Below are 20,389 nucleotides of genomic sequence, written 5' to 3' on the forward strand. Positions count from 1 at the left end.
CCCCCGTGGCGCGACCGCCCACCACCATCAGGCCGCAACAACAACAGTGGAACGCACAGCAGGCCCAACGTAGACAACCACACGCGTCCCTCACACCCTGAGTTACAACAGCCATGCCGAGAAGCGTCAAGCTTCTACAATTTTACTGTAACGAACTAACGCCAGCTCTTCTCTCACAACCAGTAATGGCTATAACGCACACAGACAAGATCGCGAGCGAGACAACGATGGTGGCCTAGCGTTCATAGTCCTCCACACAGTGCAGTATTGTCCGATCGACGAAGGCATCGTCCGCCTCCCAGGCACGTCAGGAGACACCTCATCGAACGAACGGACATTTACTTTACCAGACAGTGTTTAGACAGACAATAAACGTAATTCATCGGGAGACCGTCACCACCTTCCTAAGCTCCCGACCACCGAATGCCGTAATCGGAGCCCAACCACCATTTACAGCAGAGCTTGCCCGTGCTCCAGCCTGCCCGTGAGACTCGCGTAACACTGGCACAATTACGTTCTGGATATTGTAGTAGGTTAAACTCCTACTTGCCCAGAATTGACCCCGACATAACAAACAAACAGGGGGACTTTCTCTAAATTAGCCAATTTATCTATATTTTTAAAACCGAGTACTGCCGAGTACTGGTAGTGTTTTTCAAACAGATGTCTGCGCGATCCTGCAGGCATGGAAAATGCTTAGGCAACGCGGAAGCGATAAAGATATTAACATTTTTGCCGATAGTCAAGCCACGATTAACACACTGACGATGGCATGGTGCAGATCCAAACTGGTCAACTCCTGTAAGGAGGAGCTCAAATCTTCTGGGTGTGCTGGTAACGTTTATCTGATCTGGGTTCCAGAACATAGGAACATAGAAGGAAATATAATTGTTGATGAGCTTGCCCGGAAAGGGTCAGCTCAATTGGTCTCAGAGATCTCCCACCCGGCTATCGAAATCCTTCTGACTCTTGTTAAAGAGCAAATTGTACAACTTATTTCTCAGAAAAGCGTAGAAGAGATGGAGCTCCATTTCTTTGTGTGCTATTTGGAAAATTGTAATAAAAATTTAATTAACAAAATAAAATAAATAGTGGGCGCGTACACTTCTGCCAGGTGTTCGGCTGAGCTCCTCCCCCTATTTGTGGCGTGCGTTTTGATATGGTACCGCATATGTAGATGGTTTTTATGAGGAGCTTTTTTATGGCGGAAATACACACAAAAGATTTGCAATTGATTGCCGAGGGGCGACCTCTATTAGAAAACAACTTTGGAGATACTGCATTTTGTGTTCCAAATAGAATCGATGTTATAGCATTGACAGACGGCGGCGTTAATCCGGATTACGCGGACAGTTAATCTGATTGAAATCGTTGTGTGACAGCCGGACTAGTGAACAGCTGATTTAAAGTAAAAGATGGGCCGCAACAAAGACGGGCATTAGCTGTCCTGATACTAAGAAATAATAATTTATTTTAAGAAATTTTCATATCGCTGTTTCAAAACGCAAAATACTTTCCAATACTTTCGAAAACGTAAAATTACTTTACTGTTTTTATAATTATTTGGCGGGTTGTTTTAAAAGAACAATAAAATATTATGCCGCTTTTACAATAAATAGTTGAAAAAAAGAAAAAAAGGAAAAACTCTCACAAAACATAACTCCCTTAAGAGGACAGGTACCTGTAAAGTTTCGAAAAAAAATTTTTTTTTTCATAAAATGTTAATATAATCCTTTAAGAATATGTCAAAAAATTTTAGAATGTAAATTTTAGTATTTCTTATATTATAGCTCGTCAACTGTGATGACTCTATTCTTTGCGTTCGAGCGCTGGGAGAGGTATAGTTACGTTGTATTCAAAGTTTAGACCCGTTTTTCTAAAAACTATATTTTTCGAATTGGCGTATACGATAACTCGAAAAGTTATTGACCGATCTCCCTGCAATTTTGCACACATATTTTCTATGAGATTACTTTCTATGTGAATTTACAATTCAAAAACTTTTCGAAAAACTAATTTTTCCGAAGCAAAAATAGTAGGAAAATTCGCCCCAAAATTCATATAGAAATTATGATATTAATAAACAAAAAATTTTTGGATTTTTGGATTCAGGTCACTGACGGCGATGCTACAATGCCCGCCGATTGAGAAGCTCCGCTGCGACCTTCTTGAAAGAATTTAGTGTACATCCGCCATTTTAAATGATTAAAATAAGAAACAAAATTCTTGTATTATATAATAATGTATAAATAAACTGTATGCCAATTAAAAAAAAATAGTTTGACTGCTTCATTTTAAATAATTTTACTGAAAATCAGGGAAAATATGGCCGTTTACAGGTATACGTCCCCTTAAGCGCTAGGCATGAAAGGAAATTTAAAATATTTCATCACCACCTACCTTAACAATTTGTATGCCCAATTCTTCGTCATCTTCGCGCCACTTCTCGCAGAAACACTTTTCCTCCTCCTTTGACCAGTCTACATTTTTCGATTTCAAATATTTATCTGCCAGTGACAGCCACAACTACGCAGGCAATGCATGCGGGTGTGTGTGTGTGTGTGTGTGTAAGAAAGAAAAATTTTCCAATTAAAAAACAATTACACGAATTTCCGGGCACTGGTGTTGTTAACCTGCAACAGATGGTAGCTTACCTTACGTCTAAATTCCGGTGGCATGCCGCCAGGCAAGCGCGCCACCAGCTTCATTGCATGCAACCATTGAATGTAGTCGGATGCTGCATCCTCATCGTCCGCAGACAAGGTTAGGGCAGCTGTGCTGGGCGAAATATCGTCGTCGCTTCGGGCGCCAACGCCGGAAGCACGTGGATCATTGTTATTGCTTTGTGCGTAATTGGCTTGCATGTTGGTGGGCGATGTTATGACGGAAGTGGACTTGGATGGTGGTGGTGAGAGGCTGAATCGCATTTTTGGATGAACATTGTCTGCAAATTCGAATGGAATTCAATTTTAGTGCAAAACGGATTACAAAATTAAATCTAACTGGGGCAAATGACATTGTAGCATAAACTAAGGCGCATAAGATACGAGAGAGAGAGAGAGAGAGAAAGAGAGATCTATATATGTAAAGATGTAGATAGGAAGAATAAATATATTTCATATTCATATATGTATGTATTTGTATATATAAATATATATAAGGAAATTAATATGTTAGTTTGAGTGAGACTTACAATATCCGTGCAGTATGCAAACTTTTTAATTTTTTTGGTAAATAGAGAGTAGTAGTAGTAGTAGTAGTAGTAGTAGTAGTTTTGGCATTTAGCATTTTACAGGAAAAAGACACGTTTTTTGTTTTCGAAAAAAAAACAAGAAAAAACGAAACAAAAACACAAATATTTATTTTAGAACCAAAATATAACACAATTACCACATAGAAAAATTTACACACAATTTCAGCATAATTTACAATATTATATTTAAATTTCAAATATTGTCTCGTTTTGCTTATAAAATCTTTGATGTTTTTTTATTTTTCAATTTAACAATGAAAGTTGCTTTATGCGAAATGCGATATAAATATTTTATAAATATGCAGGCGGAAGCGTTATGGCGAACGAACGAATGAAAACGACATGTAAACGTATCGGAATCGAATCGTATGCGAAATGTATGCATTCAGGTATTTGAGAAAAAACGATTTCAATCGAAAATGTATATGTGGCATTATATACAAAAAGAAACTTGATCGTAAGAAAGTTAAATGCTGATACAAAAAGCTGGAATTTGGTAATTGTGTAATTAAAAGTTAAAGAAAAAAAAATATTTAAAGGAATTCAAGTCCATACAGTACATTTAAAAAGTGCGTGTCACAGTGCGGTTAAGGGTTAAGTGTGCTGAAAAGTCATAAAAAATATATTTATATACATAAGCAAGTACCCTACAAGACAGCTGACTATTATACAGGGTGGGCCAAATAAGACCTACTAATGTTAAGCACAAATAACTTTTTTATTTTTTGTCATATTTATTCTCCTCTTTTTGTAGGTTATAATTGAATTGTTGGAAATTTATTATGGAACACTACAGCACAACACAACGCGTTAAAATTATCGAGTTTTTCTATTCTTACACAATTAGCCACACAAATTGATTTTTTAAATAATGTTTTGATGTCGGATGAAGCGCATTTCCATTTAAATGGTTATGTCAACAAACAAAACTGTAGATTGTGAGGCTCTGAAAATCCAAGGGCAACACAGCAACATCAGTTGCACCCGTCCAAATGTACTGTTTGGTGCGGTGTTATGGCCACTAGCGTTATCGGTCCATATTTCTTCGAAAATGAGGATGAAACGCCGGAATCGATTTCAGGAGCTTCTTACAGAACATTGATTGAAAACTTTTTGCGGCCAATGGCGTAGCAGTATCCTAATTTGTGGTTTCAACAAGATAGAGCAACTGCGCATACTGCTAGGTCTTATTTGGCATACCTTAGTAGGTCTAATTTGGCCCACCCTCTATAAGCAGTCATATTATCATCATCACTATCCTCATTACACTACACATTTTCCTTCTAGCCGTGGGAAAGTTCTGATAGTTTCCCCTAGTCGGTGTGATATTCTACCTCGCTTTTACCAATAGCAATTTCTCCTGAGAAATATATCTACTATGCTCTAAAGGCAAGGCAACCAACAATTTTTATTCTTACAGTGTAACTACTGACAACTAAACTCCTTATTGTGGTATAATAATCATGCATCTCATTTTCGTTATCAAAAAGTAATGAGTACTAGTGATAAAAACTCCTCATTTTCGTTAAAAAGTAATCAGCCCTGGTGATGAAAACTCCTCATTTTCGTTAAAAAGTAAACAGCACTGGCGAGCCAAACTACACATTTTCGTTATCAAAAAGTAATCAGCACTGGTGATGAAAACTCCTCATTTTCGTTAAAAAGTAAACAGCACTGACGGGCCAAACTACTCATTTCCGTTATCAAAAAGTAATCAGCGTTGGTGATAAAAACTCCTCATTTTCGTTGTCAAAAAGTAATCAACACTGGTGATAAAAACTCCTCATTTTCGTTAAAAAGTAATCAGCACTGGTGATAAAAACTCTTCATTTCCGTTATCATAAAATGCTTATTTAGAAATACTTATATAAAATTTTTATTTTTTTGGCTAAACTACTCATTTCCGTTATCAAAAAGTAATCAGCATTGGTGATAAAACCTCCTCATTTCTTTAAAAAGTAATCAGCATTCCATGTGTTGGAATGTTTGCCGAAAGTACTCAGCACAGTCTCTTTCTCTGCAGGATCCCCCCAGCATCTGCAACAGGGGTTGTACACAAGTACAAGCTTCTCCGCATGAGTTCCGAGTGAACACCGCAATGTGTTTGGAAATTGAATGGCGGGGAATTGTTTCTATCGTATTGAGGCCATATCGATTTCGAAATAGCACACGATGAGACAGACCTCCATATGACTTGCGCTTGTGTGAGAAAGAAATTGTGTAGTTTCCCTTTAACAACGGTCAAGGGGACACCGATGTCTGAGAAGAGGACAACTGAAACCGGTTCTGTCGACTCCTTCCTGGCAAGCTATTCGGCAATTTTATTTCCCTCTATTTTCCTGTGCCCAGAAACCAAATAAGGGAAATGTTTCCTGCATGTTGAAGACATTTGAGTTCCTCCTTACAGGAGTTAGCCAGAAGAGAGCTGCAATACGGCAACGACAGGGCATTGATCGTAGCTCGACTATCGGGAAAAATATTAATGTCTCTCTCCCAACAGCGATCCCTAAGCATTTTGCATGCTTGCAGGATCACGAATCCCTACTTGAACTCGTTTTCCAGCAGTTTAAAGGAGACTGAAATATTGGCTCCCACTCCAGATTGCATCTTGGATTAGTCAGTGAAAACAGAGGTACCTATATCCGTGCCGACTCTCCCCTCTTTCCAATCTTGCCTACTCGGAAAGATAGCCCTAGCACAACCCTCAAAACCCAGTTTGCGGATGTAGAGATCTTTACGAAGTATAGAGAGTAGGAACGGTAGATCTGATTCAAGATGCCACTATGTCATACAGGAAGTTGCCTCCAGAGGCCAATCTTCTTTAACCTAACAGCGCTCTGAGCAACAATGAATTTAACTTGAAGATCCGCGGAAAGTAAGCGCAGAATGACGTTGAGGGCAGCACCCCTGTTTAAACGCGTAAAAGCTTCGTCAATTTCTACTAGGTAAAGGAGAGAGGAGAGGACGACAAGGCTCACCTTGAAGAAAAATACTGCTTTGAATCTGGTAAGAAAAATATGATTAGCAGCAGCTGTAAATTTATGCAAATTATGCAATTTTCATGTCCTATGCAGCTTAGGAAAACAAAGAAGGAACATAAACAGGCTAGCGGTTAACACACACACACACACACACACACACACACACGCACACACCCACATGCATACAAATCAGCAGTCAGTGCTTGCACTTTAAAATAATAAGCAGAAAATTGCATTTAGTTGCAGAAGTGTATGAGCCTTTATCTTGTCCAATGAAAAGGGTGGGAAGAGGGAATGGTTGTTCACAACTATGATTTTATTTTCAGTCCACTCTCCACCCACTACGAAACGTGCACTATTACCCATAAAGCAGTATTGTTGAAAGTTTTTGGATATTTTATTTATCCACATTGATGTTGACGAGGTTTAAGCGCAAATATGGAACGGAATATGTGTATATGTATGCATGCAAATATATATGTATGGTATGGACACATGTAGGTATGTTTGAAATCTGTTAGTTGTCCTTCATGACGTACACATGAAAGAACTTTTTTGCCTTCACCCACAATTTCACACATAAGTTTCGATATGTGGTTGCGACTAGCGTTTGCCGCACTAAACTTGGTGACGTGAAGTTGACCATGACATTTAGGCGCACTCACCTACATACAACCACATGCGTATACATATTTATGCAAATTTTACTTCATTTGCCCGTACATACAGAGTTGACTCGTGTACTCGTATCTGCGTTCCCCTAAATATAAACTGTAGTATACATATGTACCTATACAGTCGATTCTCGTTAATTCAAATCTGCGATATTTCGAACCTCTCATTAATTCAAAGTTATAACGAGTCCTCTACAAAATCTCTTTATATGTATTTCGAATTATGCCCATACATTTTTATGTACTCGGTAATTCGAACGAAAAAATCATTGCTACGACGCGGTGTTTCGAACTCATATGGTCAAACACTGGACAATTCAAATTTGTAAAGTTTCTTACTAACACAGAACTTTGAAAGACTCCCCTGAAAATACCTTTACTGTGCGTGGTTGCGTGTTACGCATAAAACATAGGCACATTTTCACGCACGCTTCCGCACGAATCGCTTCGTTGGTATACAGATTAAAAATTTGTATTAAATAATATATGAGCCCTAAAAAGTATAAATGTTTGACAATTGAAGAACTGAGAAAAAATTAATTGAAAAAGTAGAAGAAGGTGAGAAGAAAAGCGATGCTGCAAAAGAATTTAAGACTCCTCTCAGTACTCTCTCAACCATAATAAAGAACAAAGAGAAAGTTACAGCTGCTCAAACTTCTGCAGCACGGCAGAGAATAACTAAAGGTGAATTTCCTCATCTGGAAGAACGCCTGGTCATTTTGCTTAGACAGTGTAGAGGTCAAAAAGTATCTATTAGCTGAACTTTGTTAAAGGAAAAAGCAAAAGAGTTGGCGTCTACTCTAAACATACAAAACTTTGCGGCAAGTGAAGGGTGGCTTACAAATTTCAAAAAGAGGAATGAAGTCGTGTTTAAAAAAGTTTGTGGAGAAAGTGGAACTGTTGTTGATGCTGTTTGCTCAGATTGGCATGGTAAATTGAAGACAATGATTGCAAACTATGATGCCCGAGACATTTTCAATACTGATGAAATTGGCCTATTTTTCAAATGCTTACCGGACAAGACGCTTACCTTTAAAGATGACAGGAAAACATAGTAAACAGAGGTTGATAGTTCTAAAGGGTGGTTAAGTTTCAAGGGCCGGTGTTGATTTTGAATAAAATAGAATTTTTTTAGGAAATTATTATCATTTTTCTTTATTATGATAATATTGGTATGGCTCAATTACGTAGGGAATAAAATATTCTAAATAGCTGCCGCGGCCTCGGCGGCACACCTCCATCCGATGGTCCAAATTTTCGATGACGCTGAGGCATAATTTAGGTTCTATGCCGTTAATGTGCCGAATTATCTCATCCTTTAGCTCTTGAATTGTTACTGGCTTATCGACGTACACCTTTTCTTTCAACTAACCCCAAAGAAAGAAGTCCAACGGTGTCAAATCTCGTGATCTTGGCGGCTAATTGACATCGTCGCGACGTGAGATTATTCGGCCATAAAATATTTCGCGCAAAAGACCTATTGTTTCTTTAGCTGTGTCACAAGTGGCACCGTCCTGTTGAAATTACATATCGTCCACATCCATATCTTCCAATTCGGGCCATAAAAAGTTCGTTATCATCTCACGATAGCGAACACTATTCACAGTAACTGCCTGACGGACCTCATTTTGGAAAAAATACCCCCCAATGATGCCGCCGGCCCATAAACCGCACCAAACAGTCACTCTTTGTGGGTGCATTGGTTTTTCGGAAATCACTCTTGGATTATCATTCGCCCAAATGCGGCTATTCTGCGAATCCACTGGGGTGAAAATGTGCCTCATCACTGGAGATGATTTTCTTCGAAAATTGGTCATTCATTGTTGCCATTTCCTGCCACCATTCTGACCATTGACGACGCTTGAAATGGTCAAGAGGCTTTAGTTCTTGAGTCAATTGGACTTTGTAAGCGTGTAAATGCAAGTCTTTATGCATAATGTTCATCAACGACGATTTTGAAAAACTTAAGCCTTTAGTAATAGGAAAAGCAATGATACCGCGATGTTTTAAAGGAGTGAAATCATTTCCTACTGATTACTGTGCTAACAAAAAAGCTTGGATGGCAAAAGAACTTTTTAACAATTGGCTTTTAACAATTAATGGAAACATGAAACGACAAAAGAGACAAAAATTACTATTTTTTGACAATTGCACTGTCTACAACAGTCCTCCTACATTATCCAACGTAGAACTCTACTTCTTCGAACTGCAACCATTGGACCAAAGGGATCATTCATAATTTAAAGACGTTCTATTGCAAAGAAATTGTTAAGATCGTTTTGGAATCTCTCGACAAGCAGCTAACTACGAATATCACGGTTTTGACAGCTATTTTACTGATTGACAAGGCATGGAGAGCTGTAACACTCCTAACGATTCTCAAATGCTTCTAAAAATCTGGTTTCGTAAAAGAAGATCAGGACAATTCGCAATAATTATGGATGATAAAGAACCATCAAAGGTACCAGTAGTTGACATCAGCGGTGTGAGTTTTACTGACTATGTTCAAGTGGGTGAAGATGTTGCGGTCACAGGATAACTAACCGATGGCGAAATTTTTTCTGCGACAGATACGAATGAAAAGAGCAACAATGAAGATGAAGACGATACATCAGAACCTTTGGCAGAGTTTCAGTTAAGGTAGTAACGGCCTTATTCGATAACTTACAAAGCTTTTGTCTACAAAACGAAACTGATGAAACTGCATATCAGGCTCTTTTTCTCTTTAAAAAAATTATTGAAAAGTCTGAGCAGCAGCAATGAGCTTCGAAGCAACTCCGTATAAATGAGTTCTTTTCAAAGATTAATTTATTCACATTAAGAATATGTAAAACTTTAGCAGTTAAGTAAAAACACTCGATAATTCGAAGTTTTATTTATTTTCTCTCAAAAATTTCGAACCATTTAATATTTCAAACACTCGATAATTCGTAATATTTTAAGAGTTCCTCGAATTTCGAATTAACGAGAGTTCACTGCACATACTTTTTATGTGTATCTATATATGAATGTGTGTAAATATGTATGTGTGTACATATGTATGTGTGCATGTGCCCCAGGGTGTATGGAAATGACATTATCGGTTGTGGGAATAAACCATTCATGCTGCGTAATGGGAAACGTCGCTTCACATTTGCTTGAAGGACGACGGCGGTCGCAGCGAATAGGAATTTGCTCTTGAAATGCGCTCCAACCAGATGTATGGATGAGAGCTCTGGTTCAAGGTAAATATCATATAATGCAATTAACTTCATTTGATTCTGCAAATTAATTTAAATACTTAGGTAATAGCAGGCAAAGAAGAACATTTTTTATGAATAATGAAAACGAGTATGGAGAATGCAGCAGTGAATGGGTGTAATGAGGGAGCCTTTGATATTGCAATGTAGCGCAAAATAAATCCTACCGGAAATTTAATAATTTTTGCAAATGGCGTCGTACGTCAATGTTTGACACTCTTGTCCACTAGATAGCTGCAGTATACAAAACAGAAAAGCAATGGAAGGCGTAAAGGTCAAAATAAAGATTTTCATCATTAAAAATATCTTTTTTGTTTTTTGTATATTAAATAATGTTCCAAAAAAGGAAAAAAGAAAAATTTTGCGCCACTTTGTGTGAGACTCCACCACGAATTGAATCCTTTTGGAAAATAGATCTCTATCACACAAAGTACAATATTTTTTTTGATTTCTGAGAAATAATTTGTGCAGTTCCCATTTAACAACTGTCAGGGGGATACCGATGACCGGGTGGACTCGCAGTACTCCTTCCAGGAGTTGCGTTTCGCATATTCAATGGCTTTTTTGTATTCATTCAAAATTACACGGTAATTTTTATAGTTTTTAGCTTGGTAGCATTCGTTAAAAACCTCCCCAACTTTCTTTTTCAAGACGGTCAGCGTCTTGCTCCACCAGGGAGGAAAGCCTTTCTTGCGAAAAGATACTGGACAAGCCACTTTGAAGGCCGTCTGATAGGATCGCTGCAAGTATTTCACCTCCTTGTCCAGTTGATCAGTGGATGAGTAAGAAAAAGTTCGCCTATTCAATTTACTATTGAAAACCCTTTTGAACAGAGACTAGTCGACTCTTTTAGGGTTCTTGTGGGGAGAATAAGGCTATTCGACTTAAAAGACGTCATCAACATGGTCAAACCTTACCGCTTCAACACAAAGTATAGTAGTTGTCGGTTGACACACCTGGGCCTGCTGTAAGCCCATTGTGATATCACCAGGGCTGTCCCCTCTCCTCATTCTACATTGTCCTCCTTGAACCAACCTGTGGTTTTAATATATCTAACAAGGATTTTTATTATTTTTATATTGGCTACTTCTGCCAAGTTATTCAGGGAACTTTTTCCTAAAATATTGAACCTTCTTCTATCCAGAGCCATGCACCCGCATAGCAAGTGTTCTATAGTCTCTTCTTCTTCAACGTCGTTACAGCTTCTGAAATAGTCGTTATAGAGTGCTCCCAGTCAACTGGCATGCCCGCCAATGAGACAATGCCCTGTTAGGATCCCGCAACAGATTTTTCATTTTCTTTCTGTTCAGTGTCAACAGTCGGTTTGTGTGGCCCATGTTCTTTTCTGGCCAGGTCATTCTACTTGTTACACAGGTCAGGGACTGAGTCCATAGCCTCTTGTCAGCTATGATAGTATGTTTGTCTATAAGCATCTTACAATATGCTAAAGGTTTAGATGTGTTCGCCTTGTCTGGTTGGATCGGTACTGTGGTACCCAATCCCGCTGGTTCATCTGCTTTGCAGTTGCCTTCTATGTCTCTCTATGACTTGGCACCCAGAGCAGGTTTATTACAAAGTACTGTGATAGTTCGGACAAAACTTCGATACATTCTTTTACTGTCTTCGAGTTAATATTAGGCGGTTTTAATGTTTATATCTCTTGCAATGATGCCACTTTTGTTTAGGGCTAGCAGGCGTTCTCTGATATCCAGAATTTCAACTTGAAATACACTACAGAGATCCGGTAACCGGAATGAGATGTTAGCATTCATTCCTTCAGAATGATGGCCTTCGCCTTCTTGTTCATTTAGCTTGGAACCATCAGCATAGATACTGATTCCGCGTCTATTGTCCATTACCCCATTGTCCCAATCTTCTCTCGTTGGGAAAGTTGTGGTAAAGGATGTGTTTACATGCAGCTCTACTGAGTTACAGAAGTTTGTCGTTTGATGAAAGAAGGGGTATTCGTCTAGTATTCTTGCATGACCCCTTCTGTTAGTGGCTAAGTTAGAAGATTCTCTTAACCTAAGTGCCGATTTCGCCGCCAGCTTTTTGCTGTAGGCCTCAATCGGTAATAGGTGTAGCATGACATTCATCGCTGCCGTGGGCGCATCTTTAGTGCCCCGCTTATGCAAAGTCTAGCACCCCTAGGCATTTTACTGTTATTCTTTTCTCGAGTGTTGGGCACCAGACTAAGACACCGTATGTCATGATAGGCTTTACCACTGCTATATATAGCCAGTGTACTATTTTTGGGTTTAGGCCCCATTTTGCTCCCACAATTCTCTTACATGTATAGAGTGCATATTCCAACCCAATACATACATACATCCTATGACATCCACCAATGTCGCCATATTTAAATGGCTCAAATAGCTCACTTCAATATGATAATTATTTAATCTGTGATTAACACAAAAACTCAATTCGCCATTATATTTAATACCATTCCTCAATAAGTATCATAACCACGCCCATCCTTTTTGCATAATTAATCTATAAAAAAGCCATTTGAGTATTGCAGCATGGGAGTTTAATGCTTTTTAAATATACACAAGGGGCTAACTAATGAGATAAAAATTATACTTGTGAATTGGTAAAGAGTTTTTTATCAGCATATCTACATATACATTACACATACATACACATACATACACTATATACTCATAATACCTACAAACAGTTTATTACGTACTCAGCATATTTTCCCACACAGCTCATTCGTTTTAATGCCCTGTTAATAATAGCAGGATAAGTAGACGAATAAATGAAATTAGTGCGCTCCCGGAAGTTGAGGCAGTGCATCGACCGACTTGCAGGCTGTGAAGAGGTCATACAACACAAAAAAATAAAAAAGAAATAAAACTGCGAGCTAAAAGTGCACCTGAGGGCTCGAACGAAGTAAAATGAGTATAAAGCGTAGGCCCAAAGAACGCCACACACTCACACCACGGCAATGCAGCTAAGTTGAAGAAAAAGTGTCGAATGAAGGAGGAAGCGATCAAAAATGCAAAAAATCACGGAAATCCTTATGGAATATGCAGCGAATAGACGCCATTAGTGCCAGAATTGTTACACAAGCAGGCATTGCTGTCACACACATCTCATGAGCGCCTCATTCGGCATAAGGAAGTAGGAGTACATAAATACATACAGTGGCGAGCATAACTGAGTGAATGACGATTTTATTTTTAATATATAAAATGTTTTACGATTTAGTTTTTTTGTAATTTTTTTTAATATTGTTCATTGATTAATTAAAACCTTATGAATAAAATGTTCAAACTTTATAGAAAATTTAGAAAAATTCAACAAATTTTTAATCTGAATTTCTAGAAAAATTTAACAAATTTTCGCCTAAATTCTGAAATTTTTAATCTGAATTTCAAGAAAAATTTCGAGTTTCGAGTATGCAATTTTATCACCCATAAAATTTGGGTATAGTAAAGTAAAAGTTTTAAGTGGCTAAAGAAAGATTAAAAAAACTTTCAGTGACGGCTCTTGCGTTTCTTTCATATAAGAAGTGGGATTTATCAAAACTGGAGTTTTTCCTTTAACTTTTTTTTGCCATCGGTCTGGCGCATTTTCAGGGCCAAGAAACTCGTTTTTGTATGTAAAATTCAAAAAGGGTTAAAACAAAATTAGTGCAAGTCCGAACGATTTTTCGGCTGCTTTAAACTTGCTCTTGTTTTACAAAAATTTGAAGAGCAGTAAAGAGATGCGTACATCAAAATTTTCTGAAAATTCAGATTAAGAAGTTCAAAATTTATACGCAGTTTTTTAGATTTTTTAAAATTTGCTTAAAATTTGGAAGTTTGATTTATTTGAGTTTCTTTAAAGAATGAATATTACAAGAACAAAAAAATAAAAAAAATAAAAAATTGAAAAAATAGAAAATAAAAATAAAAAATAGGAATAAAAAAAGTACAAAATAATAGCAATAAAAAATGAAAAAAAGATAAAAAATTTAACCAAAAAAACATTGTAAAAATTGAAAAAAAATATCATCATGCACTCAGTTTTGTTCCCCACTGTATGTAAAGGAAGATGACGAGAACAAAAACAAAAAAAAAATATTTTTAATATTTACAATGCCTTTCGAGTCAGTTTTTTTATATTATTCATTAATTAATCAAAACCTTAGGAATTAAATGTTCTAACTCTATAGAAAATTTAGAGAAATTCAAGGAATTTTCGTCTAAATTTTGAACTTATTAATCTGAAAATTTCCATAAATTTTCATCTGAATTCTGAACTTTTTAATTTGAGTTTCAAGAAAAATTTCGAATTTCGAGTATGCAGTCTTATCACTCACAGAATTTTGGTATAATAAAGTACAATATTTAAGTGGCTGAAGAATTGCGTTGATTAAAAAAAAAATTAGGACATCTCTTGCGGTTCTTTCATGTAATTTATTTATTTAATATATAAAAACTCAAAGCTGTTGATTTTTCTTTTTTTTCCTTTTTTGCCCAGGGTCTTGCAGATTTTCGGTGACAGGAAATTCATTTTTATATGAATTTAACTGCAATAAAGAGAAAAAGGGGCAAAAAAAAAAAATAATGGAAATCCGAGCGCTTAAACTTGCTTTTATAATACTAAAATTTCAGGAGCCTCATTACTGCGTATAAGAAAATTTTTTGAAAATTCCAATTAAAAAGTTCAAAATTGATATGCATTTTAATTTTTATTTTTTATACTTTATTTAAGTTCGGAAGTTTGGTTAAAATATTAAAACAAAAAAATAAAAAATATAAAAAAAGTAAAGTTTGTAAAAATTGAAAAAAAAATATATATATCATGCACTCAGTTTTGCTCCCCATTGTAGGCAAAGGAAGATGGCCCAAACAAAAACAAAAAATATATATATTTTTTCTTGATGCTACTCTCCTATTTTATTTATTCATTTTTAATTTTTTTATTTTTGTAATTTTTAATTTTTAACATTCTTCAAAGCTGGGGGTTTCCGAATACCTATAAAAATAGTTTTTCTTTTTAATTTTGTATATGTTTCATCAAAGCGCACCGGTTAAGATGGCTGGGTCATGTAACAAGAATGGACGGTACGAGGGCGGAGAAGAAAAATGTAACAGCCAGAACGTTCAACAATAGAGCAAGAGGAAGACCGGGAACAAGAAGAGGAGTCCCCATTGAAGAGAAGAAAACTTTCAAGGAGCATCAAAAATAACCAGTTACAAGGCAATGAGAGTGAATAACGCACTCATGCGTATGCTATCAAACGTTGGAAAACTTCAAGCAAATAGAAGAAAAATGTTTTCAACTGTTACTGACTCTATTTTTCTATATGCTGCCCCAGTATGGTCAGCAGGACGAACGAGACGTTCAAAAAAGGTAGTGCAATCTAACAGACTTGACGCGCAGAGTAGCAAGTGCGTACAGAAGAGTATCTGATAATGCAATCTGTGTTATAGCGAGTTCTCTTTGATATACCTACGAGTTCCTTAAGTTCCTCTAAGCGACTGTATCACTCACGTAGGCACAGACCGACACCTGAAGACAAGATAACCGATCGCGAACATACGATAGCAAAGTGACAAAATAGATGGGATCACTGCTCCAAAGGCCGATGGACATACATATAAATTGATTCCCAAATTAGATGAATAGAATTAGCAGAAAGCACGGCGAAACCGATTACTATCTAACACAGATTCTCAGCGGATATGGTGGCTTTCTTGTGTACCTCCACTGTTTTAATCTAGCAGATAACTCAACTTGTCCTAAATGTCACAACGAAGATGAGAGTGCAAAACACGCGACTTTTCACTACGCTAGATTTTATGAAGAGCTCTTCGTGCTCACAAATGTCCTCGGCATCGACCCAACGTCAGATAACATTGTAATGAAAAAGTTGAACTCGAAAGAGAAATGGGAAGCAGTAAAATAGTTTGCATCAAGGATAGTAATAAAACTCCGTAGTAAAGCAAAGGCAACCGATTTAGAACATACCACAGATATGTCATCCAAAGAAGCCATTTTGAAACAGACCTCTTGTGGGGGTGACTTTATTCACGAACATACGACAAGCACGAGCGCGTGAGGTAAAGTCTCAAGACGTGTCCAAACAGACGACAAGTCGATATCGAGTAACCATAATGAAACTTGCCGATGCTCCATTGGTCACAAAGCAATGGAGGCTATCGATAGTGTATAAAGCCAGTACGCAATTAGAAGAGGAACTTGGACGCAGGTGCTTGGTGTCTCTTAAAGGCTTAAATACGGCTCCGCTTTGATGAAATGCTTTTACCAGTCCCAAGGTGGAATCAGCCGAGAGAGGAAGACTATTATAGGGTTTGTGGGAGCATGCACCATATACCACTGGTGTGACAGCACCTTTGATGATGTTTTTGACACTTTCGATTTTAACCTTCTGTGGCCAAAGCTCACAAAGAGCTGTAGTGTCAAAATATGATGATGATGGTTTTTTTTAAATAAAGCAGAGGCTATCATTTTGTAAACATTTGTGGAGCGAAATTTAAAGAGAAGATTACTGATGTCACTCTATAAATATTTTATACGCACCAACATTACGAAAAAGTGCGTTTTTTTCAAATTGAATTCAATGCTACGATTCAAAGCGTTGGCAGCGCGGGTAAATATAAAAAAATAAAATACAAATAAAAAAGTAATAACATTGGTGTCTCATTTTTTGGCCAAAAATAAAATAATTTTTTCTTGCTTCATCCTGATGTAAAGGGTCTGTGAAGTTCGTGCTTCTTTCTTTAGCAGTGTTTTTGCTTATGTACAGGGTCTTTCAAAATCATGTTTCATAGAACAAAATCATTTTTTCTCGCTCCATCTTAACGTAAAGGGTCTTTCAAAATCATGTTTCGTAGAACAAAATATTTTTTTCTTGCTCCATGCTTATGTACAGGGTCTTTCAAAATCATGTTTCATAGAACAAAATAATTTTTCTTGTTCCATCCTTATGTACGGGGCCTTTCGAAATCATGTTTCATAGTACAAACTATTTTCTTTTGCTCCATGCTTATGTACAGGGTCTTTCAAAATCATGTTTCATAGAACAAAATAATTTTTCTTGCTCCATCCTTATGTACGGGGCCTTTCGAAATCATGTTTCATAGAGCAAAATTATTTTTTTCTTGCTCCATGTTATGTACAGGGTCTTTCGAAATCATGTTTCATAGAACAAAATAATTTTTCCTTGCTCCATCTTTATGTACAGGGTCGTTCAAAACCATGTTTCGTAGAACAAAATAATGTTTTCTTGCTCCATCCTTATGTACAGGGTCTTTCAAAATCATGTTTCATAGAACAAAATAATTTTTCTTGCTCCATGTTATGTACAGGGTCTTTCGAAATCATGTTTCATAGAACAAAATAATTTTTCCTTGCTCCATCCTTATGTACAGGGTCTTTCAAAATCATGTTTCATAGAAGAAAATAGTGTTTTCGTGCTCGATCCTTATGTACAGGGTCTTTCAAAATCACGTTTCATAGAACAAAATAATTTTTTCTTGCTCCATCCTCATGTACAGGGTCTTTCAAAATCACTTTTCATAGAAGAAAATAGTGTTTTCGTGCTCGATCCTTATGTACAGGGTCTTTCAAAATCACGTTTCATAGAACAAAATAATTTTTTCTTGCTCCATCCTCATGTACAGGGTCTTTCAAAATCACGTTTCATAGAACAAAATTATTTTTTTCTTGCCTAATCCTTATGCACAGGGTCTTTCAAAATCATGTTTCATAGAACAAAATAATTTTTTCTTGCTCCATCCTTATGTAAAGGGTCCTTCAAAATCACGTTTCATAGAACAAATGAATGTTTTTTTGCTCCATCTTTATGTGCAGGGTCTTTCAAGTTCGTGCTTCTTTCTATAGCAATGATTTATGGTGATCACAGTTCAATGGCGTTTGAAAATTAACTATTTTCTGATATGGGCTATTAGTTCCATTTCGCGTGAGCACAGTAAAAAATAATTAAAATACACTTGGCTAGATTTTTCGCAGGTTTCGCTAAAAATTTGCCTTTTAAAGCATTATAGGGTTTCTGTTGAAGTATGAATTACGATCTTATGAAAAAAAAAAAAATTAAACAAAAAAAAATTATAAAAATAAATAAATACTCAAAACTTTGCAATATGTCGCTGTGCTATTATTTGGCCAGCCACTGTATAAGAATTGTCTAAAAAAATCTTGCCTTACACACAATTGACGAATGAGTGAAATGCTTCTTAAATTTGTCTAAACTGTCCAGATTAACAAATACCAAAGGAATTCGTAAAATGTCCCTACGCAAAACTTTAATTTGCCCGAAAGTGTAAGACTGAGAGGTCAGAAATTGCAGTTCGATCGGATAGTCATGGCTTAAACAGCCGACATATTTTTTAAAATTAAATATTTTAAAGCTTTTTATTAGAAGAACCAATAGAAAATACCATTGCTACTCATGGCAATATGTTGGGAAGCCTTCAAATTCCGCTCAATCTACTGCTAGGGTGCCTAGGTTGAGGTCTGCTGGTGTTGTTGAGCCATTTTTCTTAAAAAAATGCAGCTGGTAATGCAAATTTTGTTTTTGCATATTGTTGATGGTATTTAAGTGATATATAGCTTCAACACTCGTTTATACAACATGCAACACAGGTCTAGAAAAAATGAATTTATTTAAAAAAAAAAAAAACTACCCATAAACAATAATTTTGCGTAATTTGGGCTCTAGGAGTGGCTATGGGCTGCCTTCTGTGTTTCCATCACAAATATAGATTTTCTATGTTTAGATTAGAAACTCCTGAAGCTTTGAGAGGCAACATTCGACGCGAAATCGCTACCATAAGTGCCTACTTATGCTAAAATTTCGCCGAAAATTTCACCGGCAATTCAAGAAATAAATCAACAAATAATTCGCCCTACCACATAATACTTCAACTATCCAATATAGAATTGACTTCTCATTCTAAATATGTATTTAATTTGTATTCACAAAGTAATCTCGAACTTGAATTGCCCTTTAAATGCACTTGATTTAAATCAGAGAAGAGAATTTAAGCGCGCGGAAAATTGATATTATCGTAATGAGAGTTGATTGGTGGAAATAATGGAGATAGCAATACGAGAGCTTTACATGCATGCGCACATCTAAAAATAGACACAAGCTGTCATATACACACATTTCATTTCCATATTCGTGTGAGCCCTCTCTTACACAAGCACATTTACACACGTAATAAGTTATTTGAGTGCGGTGCTACGCGGCGTATGAGTAACGCGAATTCGAAGCGCATTTGTGTCAAAAGTATGAGTGGAAAATAAGAAATAAAATTACAAATCAGCAGCGCAAGATTCAGCATTATTTATGGTATTTTGCGACACAATTGTCTGTTTGCTTGTAAAAATGTGTGCACTGGCTCTTTCGGTTTATACGAATAATATCCACATACTTACTTATGGATCTGTGACACGACTTATGAACTGACGTAGTACAGTACAGATATGTATATGTTCGTATGAATTTATTCATAGAGTACTCGAATGTGTAGAGAGTATATTTAGCCGATCATACACATCATATATTTGAATAATCGTGGCTATGCATAGTAAAACAAAGCAACCTGTTAGTTACATATCTTTGCTGGGATTCCTCAACTAATCGGAATGCTTGCCACTGCTTTGGTTCTTTCGTTCCAGTATTTGCACTCAATTTTCAAATTAATGTATTGATTTATAAATGGAATCGTCTGTTTGAGTTTCGAATTCTCTTAAGTGGCAATACACGCGAAAACTGTACTACCACAGCTTAACATCCACATATATGGTCAAAAGTTCATATGAATGGGGAAGCAGTTATTTGTTGTATGGCCGGTAAGTAAGGTGAAAATAAAACAGAAAACCCTTAAAGTAATAAAGTATGACACGAAAAGAATATTAATATTTCAGTCAGTTGAACATCGAACTCAAAGGGTATGTTAGGTTAACCTGACTGACTGAAATCCATCACATATACCTATTGATTCTTAGTGTTACCAGATGGAGGTAGACCTTTCTTTGTAGTAGGCATCTAGTAACACGTGTGCGTCTTTTGCGAATCTAAGTAAACTCTGAAGCTCTAACCTCTAGAGGCATTTTAATTTCTCATATTGTAAAGCTCCTAAGCATTTTAAACTGGTTCTAGTTAACGGAGAGCAAGAACATATGCAGCTGAGTAGCAATACATTATAGCGGGAGATAGACCCCTTGTAACTCCCAGTATCTTTTTACATG

The 20,389-nt window shown here is 36.6% G+C and overlaps 1 protein-coding gene across 3 annotated transcripts in view; it reads right to left on the bottom strand.

The window, feature by feature from the left end:
* LOC128855680 (titin) overlaps nucleotides 1-20,389 on the bottom strand; it is a 120,131-nt gene that overhangs the window by 21,918 nt on the left and 77,824 nt on the right. For all 3 annotated transcript variants that reach the window (XM_054090791.1, XM_054090793.1, XM_054090792.1), the window contains exons 3-5: nucleotides 3,194-3,214; nucleotides 2,655-2,944; nucleotides 2,401-2,526 (exon numbers count right to left, since the gene is read on the bottom strand). In XM_054090791.1, coding sequence (XP_053946766.1) covers nucleotides 2,401-2,526; nucleotides 2,655-2,944; nucleotides 3,194-3,214 — 437 coding nt within the window. The remainder of the gene's footprint in view (nucleotides 1-2,400; nucleotides 2,527-2,654; nucleotides 2,945-3,193; nucleotides 3,215-20,389) is intronic.

This window comes from Anastrepha ludens, chromosome 2, assembly GCF_028408465.1.
Source record: "Anastrepha ludens isolate Willacy chromosome 2, idAnaLude1.1, whole genome shotgun sequence".
Taxonomy (NCBI): domain Eukaryota; kingdom Metazoa; phylum Arthropoda; class Insecta; order Diptera; family Tephritidae; genus Anastrepha; species Anastrepha ludens.